This window comes from Rhopilema esculentum, chromosome 21, assembly GCF_057945365.1.
Source record: "Rhopilema esculentum isolate cy_ngs chromosome 21, ASM5794536v1, whole genome shotgun sequence".
NCBI lineage: Eukaryota > Metazoa > Cnidaria > Scyphozoa > Rhizostomeae > Rhizostomatidae > Rhopilema > Rhopilema esculentum.
In genome coordinates this window covers 12,257,702-12,272,162 of record NC_142835.1, presented here as the reverse complement: position 1 = coordinate 12,272,162, position 14,461 = coordinate 12,257,702, and the positions used below count along the sequence as shown (strand labels likewise).

At 36.7% G+C, this 14,461-nt stretch overlaps 1 protein-coding gene across 2 annotated transcripts; it reads left to right on the top strand.

Moving 5' to 3' along the window:
* The first annotated feature begins 608 nt into the window (after nucleotides 1–608).
* LOC135684534 (uncharacterized) lies at nucleotides 609–12,056 on the top strand. Of its 2 annotated transcripts, none has more exons than XM_065200129.2 (6): nucleotides 609–854; nucleotides 3,569–3,709; nucleotides 5,307–5,603; nucleotides 6,702–7,441; nucleotides 8,575–10,254; nucleotides 11,151–12,056. In XM_065200129.2, exons 2-6 carry the CDS (start codon nucleotides 3,646–3,648, stop codon nucleotides 11,928–11,930), a joined length of 3,561 nt encoding a protein of 1,186 aa, XP_065056201.2. In that variant the 5' UTR covers nucleotides 609–854; nucleotides 3,569–3,645; the 3' UTR covers nucleotides 11,931–12,056. The 2 variants fall into 2 exon arrangements, with proteins under 2 accessions (XP_065056201.2, XP_065056199.2); XM_065200127.2 differs by having other exon boundaries at nucleotides 610–775.
* The last annotated feature ends 2,405 nt before the right edge of the window (nucleotides 12,057–14,461 follow it).

Below are 14,461 nucleotides of genomic sequence, written 5' to 3'. Positions count from 1 at the left end.
CATGTCATAATACACAAACCAGAAACTTATTTCTTGTCAAAATGCAAAGAGGTCTGGCCAGAGGGTTTTATCAAATGCAATCGTGACTAAAGATGGATTCAAATTGTGAGATTTTTTACCATTAGTAGAGGCAATAGATTGACCAATAAAATTAAAACCTTATCAAGCTTTAGAAGATTGACTTCACAAAAGAAGAGAAGAATACCTTTTTTGTCATTCAACTGATTCCGTTACGTTACGGGCAAACTTAGGTTTCATCTAATGAATCCTCTATGGAGTAATTAATTGATGTGACGTCCTGAAAGAGCATCATGACATACTTGATTAGTTTTAGAGCATCATGCAAGATTAGTTTTAAGTGTGGTTGAATTGCCTGAAAAATTTGGTCAAAATTAGGTTATTGAGTCAAAATTCAAATATTCTAAAAATATTTCTTATGACGTCACATTTAAGAACACAATTCTGTGCTTTCCGCCAAGGTTTTTGTGTAAGAAGAATAAGATTACCACAATTCTGTGCGTTTCGCCACGGTTTTGTGTAAGAAAAATAGGTAGACTATGTTCTATATAGAATGCGCGCGATCAAGCGTACATTGGATATTCTGTGGGCGTTAAAACAAATCATGCATCGCAAATGACAAGGCCCGAGAGAATGGGATTCCTGCATTGATAGCGGATGTTTTTTTTCAAGCACGCTGCCTTTCGCATTTTCGCAAATATAACTGCAGGCGAGACGTGGAGACGACCAGCAGCTGTGTAGTTGACGTCTTCCATGCGTAAGTTGACGATATTGATCAAACTTATAGACAACATAAGCTGATTGATTGCTGATTGCTTCTTCAAACTGATTTTAAGGTACTTGTGTTTGCGGAAGAAATCTCTTGATGAAAACATTTGCAACGCTCAACAAGAAACTTAACTTTTACAATCAGTAATAAACCAACTTTTTTGGAAGAAATCATGCCATATTTATTAAAAAAGATGACTGGAGTGGCAATGCTCCTCAACTGGAGCCGTTCTGAGCAAACAATCCTTTAAAATCTGCCGTGGGGTCTTCCTAAACGTTATATGTATATTCAAGGACGGACTGGAATGCCCCTTCCTGGCCGGGAGATCGAGCTAAGGGGCCCAATTGCATTTTGCGTATTTGATTCAATTTACAATTGGAGAGTTGCTGTATAGTTAGCAACAATTTGAAGTATACATTGATAACCAGGGCTTTCACGTTCAGAAATTGACGCGCGTGACAAAAAACTCGCGTGATCAGTATGGGGCGCGCCATTCAAACTTATTTGATAAAACAAAATAATGAAGTATTTTTAAACTGAAACGCTTTATTTAAAATGAACAAAATACTTCATGTCCACGTTCCGCCTCAGAGAGGCCAAACGTCCGTTGATCGAGCTTCGATTTCTTTCTGAGTTTGGAATACTTTTTTGAATGTTTATTTTTATTCTCCGTTTCGTGTTCAAATATAAACCCACAGCTCTTTCGATGAGTTTCTTCCTTTTATCTTTACTACAAAGAGGATTATTGCCATAAACGATATCAAATTATCGCTAAGAGTACTCTGCGAGATAGAGAGACGTTTCGCATTTTGCTCTTTCAACCTTCGAATTTGAAGAAGAAATCGACATAACGATGCCCACTCTGTCACTGTCACCGCCATTGTTGTAAAAATTGATATTCATCATTATTGCATCAAAAGCTAAAAAATCTCGTTTAGAAGGCTTATATAAGATGCCAGCCCATCTGAGTCGGATAGATTGCGTTATCCCGTACACACTTACAAAAAACGATCGCACCTGTGGAAACCAGCCCACTTAAGTGGGCTAGCACACTTCATGTAAACAGGCCCTACTTCAAAGAGCAACAGCATGTCAGCCTCAAAAAGGAGTTTCGGAAATCGCTCTCCTCTCTACAAAAGAAGTATTTATCACTGGGCGCGCGACTTATCGCTCTCAAAGGAAACTTTTGGCGCGTGCGCTATCGCGCGCCCCCACTGAAAGCCCTGGATAATTAGATAAGGTAACATCAATAAGGTAACATTATCTAGGGGTTTGTGGAAGCCATGGTTGACGGCAAGAAAAATTTTGCAAATATAGCAGTCTATAGCCTGGCTATTGCAAGCATCCAAAGGATACCATAAATATACTAAAATGCGTGCGGTACAATATGATGAATTTAAATAACGATCAATGTAAGTAAATTGTATCAGGAAGATTTTTTTCAAAATAATTAACGACGTTTCAAGCATAGCCCGTTATCAAGTATGATAGAACTAAAAAACGTTAAAGGAATATGGAATTCGACGAATTGAATATGAATATGTAAGAGCATGGAAAAGAAATATATGGAAAAGCTAATAAAAATAAATATATATATACATATACGAAAATACAGAATTTATGTATATGTATATATATGCACACTAATATGAAGAAAAGAAAAAACAAATAAAAAGGAGGGGGGAGTGTATTGAAGATACGTAAACTGTTTATTAAGTCCAGATAGATATAAAGTTCCAAGTTTAAAAATTATCCGTAAAAGTCACTGGAGAAACGGATAATTGGTTGAGAATATTGGTATGGAGTTGAGATGGATAGTAATTTCCATACACTTTTTTCCACAAAGGTTTTAGCACCTAGTGTATAAATTCTTATGATTTTTTGTCAAATGGATCTTATAAACTTCTTCCATTGACTTCTTCGGGCTCGAAACCTTGCGAACCGAGTACCGCGCACCTTTTTATTTGACTGCTAACATTCTCCTCAAAGCTGCAACAGGCTCTTACAGTGAAAGTATGCTGTTGCTTTTATACATAATACTGTATGGTTTTATAAAACCACGGATGATAGATATTTGCCTTACCGACCAATGGTCGTTAAAGATTATATAGCACCATTTCAATTTCATCTACTTTTCATTAATCGATAAGGCAGTACGTTCTTGGTAATCAAGCCTTTGCTAATGACACGTGTAAAAGACGAGGCAGCTTTTAGCTTATTTCCCCTATACATAGTTTTCCGCTTATTAATTATGCATTTGTCATAATGATTATAATTAGAATACGTCCTAGTTAATTTCATAGATGTGTGCAAAGTAAAATTGGAGTGTCAATGAGAAACTTCATGTCTTTTAAACTTCGTTAAAAATGTTTTCCTTTAATTTCCGTCATTTGATTTAAGAGGTGTTTCCTTTGCTTTTTGATAAAACAACTTAATTTCGGACCCTAGAAATCGTTCGCAAGTGAGTGGGTTCTGTTGACTAAGTCCCTCGTTTTGATACCAGTGGGATAATATTCCTGTGCAGGTGCATAGCCTTTAAATTTAGGCGTGACAATCTGTAGACATCATTGGTAGGCGATTTCCTAATTAAAAGTGACAGAAGATGAAGTAAATGGCTTATTACTTGACACGGAGGTCGTTGTTAGATATCGTCTCATAGCACTTCTTTCCAATTGGAAATGCAAAGACTATTAAAATTTACCTACGTTCATGAATGAAATTGCAATCACTTAAGCTGCTGAAGATAAGCAAGTTGGGTAAATATTTGATGCTTTTCAACAGATGATGAAAAGATGTGCGTGGCTTTGACAATTCCTCGCCACTGATTGTCTCCATTTTTAAACTGTGCTGCTACAGCGATGATGTCCACCCATTTGGCTGCTGTATTCTGGATTTTATTTCTGATTTCTGATTCGTTTAAAGGTAAGACTAGTCAGTTTTCCCTACATTGGTTTGATAAATGCACATTGGTTTGTGCATGAGTTTCACGATTAATGCGTTCATCAGGCAACTGTTCTTATTTGAAATTTATTCCTTCTTTTTAGGTTTTTTTAGACCATTTTTAGGGAGTACTTGTTTTAATAATATGAACAAATATATCATCTTATTGCAGTGGAAAGAAAAAATGAATTTGATACATTCCAATTTGGTTCTCGCATTTTCAGGGATGTATTACTTTGAATGTGCACATTTTGATCTCCTTTTATTTTGCTAACCGAATGGTCCAGAGATGTAATTTATGCTTACACTATGGACAAATCGTTTTCGGCTGTCCAAAAGCTCGGTCCACAAAAGTGCCCAGTTTACCTTAAATTACCCTGGGTTGGGAACACTTCCTTGCGATTCGAGAGTCAGAATAAGCAAGCCATCACAAGATGTTTATTTGCTGTCAATCCTCGGATTGTTTACAGCACTAGGAGAGCCCTTCCATCCATTCAAAAGGATTGCGTTCCTACCAACCAAAAAAGTTCCGATATTTATGAATTTACGTGCCAGTGTGATTCTGGGTACATAGGACGCACAACCCAACGATTTGGAGATAGGATAAAACAACATGTTCCTTCCAACATAAGAAATAAAACTGCCCCTTCAAGAGAACAGCCTCCTCGATCTTGCAGGTCTAAAAACACAGGAAAAACCAGTGACTCTGCCATCAGATAACACCTTCTGGACAACTAAGATTATGCAAAATTGAGAATCATGCTTTTTAGACATAGCTCCAGAATAATTACTAGTCATCGATACTGCGACGTAGACAGGGCTTTACTTTACATACTCTTTCATTACTTTGTGCGAATATAGGTTTCAGAATTGCACCAGGTCTGGGATATTAGACTAGCTTCTATTTTTTTCCTGAGATTTGAGCATAAGCATCAAGATAAGCTGATCTTTTAGGTTTCCCCCTTCAAGAAAAGTGACCTTGTCATAGGTTTCCCCTATCGTTGTCAGTTTTACCCTTTGCCGTTAAGGCCTCTGAAGCAGAGAAGCAAAGGGAAAATGGCAATAAAAAATAGGGGGCTATGGTACCAAAAGAAAGGTTGGTATAAAATACCACGCTAATTGCATACATATAACCCTTTCATTTGAGATGTAATCAAGTCTAGCCAAGATGTAATCAAAATTCATTTTCTGTATCATCATTAATTCAATTCATCCTAAACCTAATGAAATTCCTGTTAAAAGCCTCAAAAAGTACTCTGCACCAAAAACCAATCGCAAGCTAAGTATCAGGGCACTGAGCTCGAAAACCTTTTTGGTTCTCTCAGTGTCATGGACATCCTGCTACAAATTGTATCAGATAAAGCATATTCTATCCAACGATCTTTAATCTTTTTCTTTTATCAATTCGATTGTATGTGCTTTCGAATTGAATTTGAATTTATAAACGCTTTCGATATTCGTTTTTCTGATTAGCATCGTTTGAACTATTTAAAATTATTCAAGATACTCGCCTTCTACAGACGGTTAGTTAAGCTTTAGATTTATACCTGGTTCTGATTAGATTTGCAATAAACCCTAGGTAAACTGGCACATGGCGCAAAGTACAAGACAGTGCTTCATGGACCTCGACTGCATTTCAGCGGAACCTTCATCTCTGACGTCGCAACAGTAAACAACCAAATTGTCAACTACGATACAGAATCTTTTTTGCCCCATCATTCGCTGAGCAAGTATGAGGGGGGCAATGGGGGTTATAACCCATTGGGCACAAATTATTTCATGCTAAAAGACGTTTTTGTTAAGAAAGTTTGCTACGAAAGCAGTAGATGTACCAGTGAAAAAGCGAAAGATGCAGTGATCGGGCTTCCTTTGCAAGGTAGGTTGAGCTGGATTGAGTTTGTTTCATCGTTCCTCGAGACTATTGCAAAACATCAAAATGCCCGTTCCTTTTTTCTTATTGTCCATTGACTCTATCATTGATTTCATGATGTCCATTTATTTAGCATTTGTTCATTCAATTTTACACTGGTCTTTTATTTCTCTTTTTATTTGATTCATAAGAAGCAAAACAAAAAGCTTTCCCGAAACCAATGTCCTAAGCTTTGTTGCCATTTTTCGTTTCAAACAACTCTTCTTCATCCATTTTTCGTTTCCTCAAATGGCATTTAGTGATGATACTGGCACTTAAGTTTCTATTCACGTCAACAATTCCTTTTATCTACTTGCTTTACGAGATTGGCTCTTTCATGTTAAGAAACTACAATAAAAACCCGCTTGTTGGAGCCTACTTTTTGCAGAGTTTGGCAAAACAGATTGTTGTATTATGGGGTACTTATTGACAATTTAGGCTAAATAGGTTCTTAGTTAGGTTCTTAATTTCTACAAAGTAGATATCTTTTTGTTGATTATCAGAAAATAGTATTGAATCTGGTCTGATCTTCATTCTAAATATTTGATAGTGTACCAATGTTGCCAAATGTCCACCAACAATTGATCAATGATACAGTACTTTATATGAAACAGTAGAAATAATTGTTTAATAATAACAGTTTAAATGTAACATTAATTGTTATATTTTGAGTTTTGCATTTTGAGTTATATTTTAACAATTCAATATTCTGTCACCTTTTTAACCTTGGTAAAAAAGTGTATAAATTAAATGGTTCAACTCCACATATAAGAACCTGTTAGGAATTGTTTGGCTACACAGGTTCTTATATTTTGGAGTATAAAAAAAGCAAATTTCTGCCAGAAGGTTCTTAAATCCCTAGGTTCTTACACGCGGGTTTTTACTGTACTATTTCACAACAGGCAAAATGAACAGATTTTTTGCCTTTTCTTAAGGATGTTTGAAACTTCAACAGCTTGAAAATTTCAAAAAGAAGATTTTAGCTGCCATTGAAGTTTTTGCTGTTTATCATTCTAAATTTTAAGAAAATCAACACCGTAATGTTTATATTTTTTCATCTGCTAGATGAAGGCCTATCGTCAGGGGCCAAAATGGTTGATATTGATCCACTGGACTTAAGATGGACAGAGATATGGGCACTTAAAATCAAGATTCCCAATTTTTTTGAAACTGATTCCGCAGTGTTGACTCTGCGAAACTTATGGGAAAGACAAATCAACGGAAACCATACGGATCGTGTCTTTTCGGGCCTGTTTCATGGTGTTCTGAAGAATGTAGAATTTCTAGGTAGCACAGAACGTTCCAGTTTTCTCAAGCAGTTGAAGCGGGTGGTGCAAGAATCAAAAAAGAAACTTCTATCAATAAGGTTCATTTTGGATTTGTTTGATGAAAAAAGCTTAGGAGGTAGAATCTATGGCACCATCGGCTGTCAAGGGGATGATTCTTCTACATCTAGTCTGAGTGGACGAGCTTTGTTGCCAAGGAAGTCAATGTATTCAGAGGCAGTCTTCACGCTTGATCATGCTAATGACGTCATCGTATTAGATCTTGGAAACAGTCTTCCTACTGGCTTAGATGGAAACACGTTAAAGGAAGCGGGTGTCTCATACTACGTGGCTTATGCACATCAAAGTAATTACACTTGCAAAAATGCAGCGAGCAGCATCAAAGAAAATTTCGAGTTTCTTGGAGAATTGCCGGTCACTGATAAAAATTGGCTAACGCACGATGCTGGGTTTGTTTCAATTGATATTCCGCGTGGCAAAACAGAACTGTTGATGCGAAGACAATTCTTCATCTTGAAGGTAGAGTCAGATATTTTATTTCTGAATTCATAAGATCGTGATTGTTACAGAATATTAAGAAAATTCCTTCTTTCGTTACCTCATATAAAATATGATATACAAATCAGGTTCGCCTTAATTTATCTAGACTTGAGTGTTAAACAATTCAATAGTGAGAAAGCTATATTAACACAACAAAACGATAACAAGCAGAAAGTATGCTAGCCTGATTCTTTAATGAAGAATCTAGAAAGCTTGATCAAAAACATCCTGTGTATATTTGAAACTTTATTTATAAATTTCCTTCTCTACTTTTTGAAGATCTTTTGTGATCTTAATTCAAGTGGAAAAAAGGTCATCTGTAATTTATTAGGGTTTCGAGTTATTTTGATTTTACTTCACGTGTTGTATTGAATGCAAGTTAATGCCGATTCCTTTCAGAATGCTTATCCCCGCAATTACTTTTATCTTTAATTCTAAATCTCCAGTGTATTCGTGTGAGAAGTCCTTGTCTCCCAGAATGCTTTGCTTGTTGTATTTGGCAACCTCTTGATGTCCTTGGTCAGGCGACAGCAGCTTAGGCTCAACACCAGAAAATGCTTAGGCTAAAAAGCCATGCCAAGCAAGAAACCAATTTACACACAAATCAGTCTAGAATTCAACTGAATGTTTTAGAATTCTTTCAAGAAGTGCAATATCTGCCCAAAATACATGGAACACTATTTGCGTTGTATTTAATATCTTCCATTTCTTTTCCAAAAAAGTCACTTCATTTACCATTGTAGACCCTATAAGGCTTCCATGTTAAAAATGAACCAAAATTATGTCGAAACATGGTTTGTTCCAAACTTTTGAGGTGTTGCTCCTAGACACACGTCTGATGTCTAAGGAATTGGCGCCTATATCGTCATAACAACAAAGACTTCTTAATGTTAATATTTCACTTATTACTAGCCTTGTTAACTTACTATGAAATCTATCGCTGCATATTCAATCAAACGAAACTGAAGTTGTAATTGAATTGGCCCTCTTAAAAAACCCAGGTCTCAGGGTAGATTCTCACTCCCTACTCCCTCATCTGCCCTGTAATATTTCAATAGCTCTTTTTGCCTCTGTAACTGTTGGTTAAAATTATCTTATTGCAAATTTTACAGGTGAAATGGGACGGCTCAAAATTAACCTGTGATGATATTGTGCTGATGGAAAGATGTGACGGGATTCAATTGACACCAAAAGCGAATTTTGTTTATAGAAAAGAATCCGGGGATCATTTGAGCATCGAATTGATTGCATCGTCATTTGGTGAACGTCAGTCCGGAATTCCCATTGAACTTTCACTTGAAGCACCAAAGGATACATCAGTCTTTAGCTGTTGTACACCTAAGTTTGTTTTGCCAGTAGAACTGACATCTGGGCCCGGAGGCATTGCATTGGCAACGGTAAAGCTTCCCGTTCTTAATGCCCCAAGGAAAATCGCTGATGGCCAGCTTTATCGTGTTCTCTTTTCAGCAAGAAATAATTGCAGTGAAACACAACAAGGAACACAGCACATCACTGAAACCGGTAGTTTTTCGAACACATTAATCTTAAAGGTATTTGATCACGTTGAACACCCCTTGATGATCACGTGGGTGGATCACGTGTATCCAATTTTCAAGCAATATGCAAACTTATATCCAGTTATGAAAAGCTCGACTTTTGACATGAGTAATTTCTATTCCGTGGTCAGATTTAAGAACATGATTCGAACATCGCTTAGCCTCCCAATGAACCATAGTAATTACATGCCAGTGTCACGTGACCTGTCACCCAGGAAACGAAGGATGGTAATTGATTGGCTTTCACAAGACCGACCAAAAGTTGGTAGGATAGAAAATTTGATCAGTATTCAGAGACTACGCATGCTGCTTCAGAATGCAGTAGAATTAGAGCATGCGACCATACCGCCGTATCTTACTGCCTTATGGTCAATCAGAGATGGATACAATCGCCAGATTTATAGAATTATTAAAGTGATTATACGACAGGAAATGCTTCATATGGCACTCGCAGCTAATGTACTAAACGCTGTCGGTGGACACCCGTCTCTTAATCATTCAACTTTCATACCTCAGTATCCTTCGAACCTTCCAGGGGGGGTTGAGCCAGATTTAATAGTTCCACTTGAAAAACTTTCGCCAGAACTTATAAAGAATGTTTTCATGCGAATAGAAAAGCCAGATACAAATTTAGATAACCAAAGATTTCGCAGCAAAATTTTTGATCACATGAAACTGCTATTTCTTCACAAAAATTGTAGAAACAATGTAAAAACTAATTGCAAGGAGGATATCGAGGCCAAATTGAAGCGGGCCAGTATCAGCTGTTCAAAGGAAGTGAGAGCATATCTAAAGAGAATGAAGGTTACTGTTTTGAAAGACATGGAAAATCGAAACGATTACGATGCTGATCCAAAAGATTTTATAAGATTCAGAGATAGCATAGCATCTTTTTATACACATATCTTGTTTGTCCTTGCTTATTTGACGGATTGTGGGAAGAACGATTCGATATTTACTGGGAATGCAAGCTTGCAGCTCACTACAGATGGTTTTCGGTATGGAAACGGAAAACTGACGAAAGTGAACGATTATGCGACAGCCATCTATGCAATAAAAACAGTCATAGAAGAAGGAGAGGGAACATCGGGGTGCGACCCTTCAGTACATTATTTTGATACAGGAGATGACTTCTCTCACTATTCCATGTTTCACACCATCATTAAGAAACGCAGAGTCTCCATTAAACATCGCAACAGCAAGCTGTGGAGGAAATATTCAAATGCGTCCGATTATGTAAGTAGCTATATTTCCTCACTCGATCAGGGCCCCCGCCATGGATTTCAAAGTGGGGAGGGAGGGGGCTAAAAAATGGAATAATCTTCCTAAAAATGTCGCCCACCAAGGTTGAGCGACGAATAGAATTTTAATCTCCAGAGTCTCCAGAATGGCCTCTAAATTGATTTCTGAGGATAATTTTCACTAGAAATTCCCATTTTACTAAAAGTGAAATTTTATGAAAAACGCAAATTGTCTAAGAGAATTTTGGTTATCTCTCGAATGTAATAGCAAGGAAAGTGGTCGAGAAACCCAGTTTCTTCCTTTCTGCAAATCGGTGAAATCCTAGAGCTGCGCGCAGTGGTTTCACGTGAGCATTTTCCAATTCCTTTCTTGTGCGCATGCTCTGATCAATTAAGCCTAGGTTATTTTTGGATTCGCTATACTTATTCATTTCAAATGCCTTTTAAACTGCAGGCAGATTGCATCGATTTTCCAAAAGGCTAGCATCAGCATCACCATCAGACATTAGCACTTGTAATTTGTTTTGAAAAGCTTAGAACCCAACCCAAAACAAACAAAATCAACTTTGAATGAACGCCTTAGCAGAATTTGGCGTCAAGAACACTAGTTAGTTTTTTCCTTCGATATTTCCTTTTTATTTTATTGCAAAATATTTAATTGCTTATTCAATTGAAGTTGTTATTTCTTCAAATTTTGCTAACCCATCTCCCTTGTGTTACCCTATTTACATCTTTTTAAAGCTAATTGCTTTTTTTCTTTAACTGCTCGCATTCTATGAAATAAATCATGCCTTCTTGGAACACTGAAATCGATGTATTAACAAATATATCAGCCAATATATCATGAATGTTTATTTGAATAATTGCATCTAGTTCTATATTCCATTGCAGGAATGCCAAGATACTTCCTATGACTTTTCGGGTCCACGCTTACGATACATACCAGGAGCGAGTTGGCCCATCATCTCAAATGCAAGACAAGAGGACCTCAGTAAAGGCAACCTTCCATGGGTACAGGGTCACGTGTTTGCACGGCTCTATAATAAATTACTCGGCGCTTTACACAGATCGTTCAATGGCGAGAGAGAGTATTTCAAGAACGCAAAATTTTTAATGTATTCAGTTGATTATTATGGAAGACGTCTTGTCCAAACTCCCATGGACAGCAGACGGAGTCAATATGTAGGCCCTAATGCTGCTCCCGTGTTTAGATGGACAAGAAATGACAACGCAAGTGGAAAGAGTGTCCGAAGTGGACGGTTGCAACCGGTCAAAACGAATGCTAAACTTCGGAAAATGCATGCCAGCTTGAAAGGAAAGGTTCAATTGAAGCATAATGTAATGAAATATAGAATGCGACAAAAGCATACCAAATACAGAAAAAGAATTAAAAGCAATTTAAAGATGGATCGAAGGACTAAGACCAAACACACAAGCCTAGAATATGGAAATTTGATCACACTTAAGGATGGCCCTGACTTAGTTGATATAATTGAAAATAGTGAAGACTTAATTTACAAATTGTCATATGGAGATAGCAGTGTTGTGAAGGATCCTGTCTTGCTTGACATGGACGACAACAATGGCTATGAAAAGAATTATGATAACGCTGATCAGGATTTTGAAGAAAATAATGAAGATATTGACATATACGAGATGAAGAAAAAATGACAAAGCTGACTTTCTTTCTCAAGTTGATTCAGCTGTTTTTATAAGAGACATTTATGATATAGATTTATGATCTGTGTGACAATTGTCTTCAAAATTTGATACAAAATGAATTATCTAAAGAGGGAATTACGGGCCTAGATTCACTTATTCTTCGCTGTTTTGTTTAGCAAATATCCACTTAAGACTTAAAACACTTACTGATTGAGAGTTGTTTTTTGCAATTTCAATTCACACTTGAAAAAATTGGAGAAAGAGCGGAAAGATCCTAAAGAAAAAGATTTTATCATGTTTGAATGATCTATTGATGGCACCGGCGAAATTATTGAAACACTGTATTTACCCAAACACGATAAAAACTTGGACCGATTTTGTCTTAGCGTCAATGCTGAGAAGCAAAAATCCATTAGATAAGAAACGTGTTTGAAGAATCAAGTTTGATTAGATAATTGTTGGACAATACCAAAGAGTTTCAGATTGATATTATCAAACATTAGCATTTCTTATAAGCAAATTAAGGCTTGATTTATGCGTCGCATTTTAGTCGAGTCGAAATAAAATGAATTAAATGCGACTCCGCACTTGTTTAAATGCGACCTTAATGCGACTTCATTTTATAAGTGGATTTGTTTCAAATTTATATCCCATAGCGCCTCCGCTTTGTATCTTTGTGAAGATGGCGCCAAATGATCAAAAGATTGAATCTTCATCATCATTCTCATCAGTGCAACATGCCGACTTGCAGAGGCTCTATTGCTTGCTCTGGCTGCGCAGATTCCCGTGACATAACTAAAGGATATAGTTGATTGAACCAATGCCCAAGATTTTTGTCATCTTGAAAACGTTGAATCCCTGTTGCAGTCTTGACTGTCATAGCAGCTGTTTCGCACAATGACCTTCAATACTTGAATTTTGTTCTGGTTTGTTTGAAATCAAATCCAAAGTTTTCCCCTTTTTCTTGACAATTTTTCTGCGAGTCTACAAGAACTTTTTTGAACAGGTCTCCATTTCGGTATTTTTTGTGTTCTGGAAGATAAATTTCTTGGCAAGATTGTCATTGCTACATATGACGTTAATGATTTGATTCACGTGTTGTTCAGGTCATGTTGACTTTCTTCCATTGCAGTTTTCTTCAATATCTTGTCAAATTTCTCAATAACTGATTCATACTCACTGTCTCGTTCTCCACTTTCTTCCTCATCCAAATCAACTGTAGAAGCGCTAGAAGGAATCCTTACCTCGCGCATCTTTTGACCTAGGCCCAAACGGGAAATGTTGCATTCCTCACTCCTAAAGCCATCCTGCTCTTCTAGTTCGATCATAGAGCTGAGACCTTGGTCCTCGGTGGCCATTTATAGTGTCAAAATTGTTAAAACAAAAATTTTCTTACCACGCGATACAAATTTTTAAATTTGGCGCCAAGAAGCACAGGGGTATCAGGTTACAGATAAGAGAAAATATTACGCAGGTTGATGCTTTAACTCTGAAAAATGACGGATCTTGAAATGTGTTATCTAGGTGAAATTTTTTTAGATTCTGTTTAATACTAGAAGAAGACCTTCCAGGACACATTAGCCTGCTGCAACTCTGCTATATTTTGTATCTCTTCAAACATCTTCAACTCTTTCACCCTCTGTAACTCCCTAACCTCCTGCAACTCTTTCACCCTCTGTTGTAACTTGTTTCCTTCTGTTACTCTGTCATCTTTTGTAGCACCTTAACCTTCTTTACCTCTTCAGCATATGTAGCTTATTGTCCTTTTGTAACTTATTTAACCCTCTGTCAATTCCTTGCTCTATTGAAGTCTATTTTTCAAGAAGATGGATTTTGTACTGGTGTGAATCTCCTTAAAGATGAATCAAACATTCATTAAAGGTTTTCAGATTATAAAATTAATCATTTTCAAGCCAAAATTTTTACTTGAAGAATGTAGGTAATCTTCAGTGTCTAATTAAATGTCACACTAATTAATTTTTGCATACTTCACTTGCGCTGATTAGGGTCCTGTGGACAAAGCTGTAACCGATCATTCTAGGTAACCATCCTTTCTCTTATCCATCTAACCAACTCAGGTCCACTTTCTTAGCTACACCAGTAGATATTTGTATAATTTGTATAATGTATAATTTTGATACCATACCATATCAATCTTCCAACCATTCGACAACAACAACTGAACAATTCTTTTACAAATATCTTTAAACAAAATCTAACTTGACTCCTAAGAGCAGCATGCTTCAATAATATAAACATAAATTAATTGCTTAAAAAGTGACTTTGAGCACGGACGAATTAACAATTGTAACGACATGTAACTCACTCGACGTACTGCACTCTTAGCTACATTGTTTGCTGTTAAACATTATGCTGCATCAAAAATCAAAACGCCTTCAATAAAAATGTCTTGTCTCGAATTAAAGACCTTTGACTTAACTATTTTCAAACCTTTGACTTAACTATCGAACATATGAGAGCCAACATCATATGAACAATGGAGATCCTGTGACCAATCTTCATATAAACGAGGGCAACCT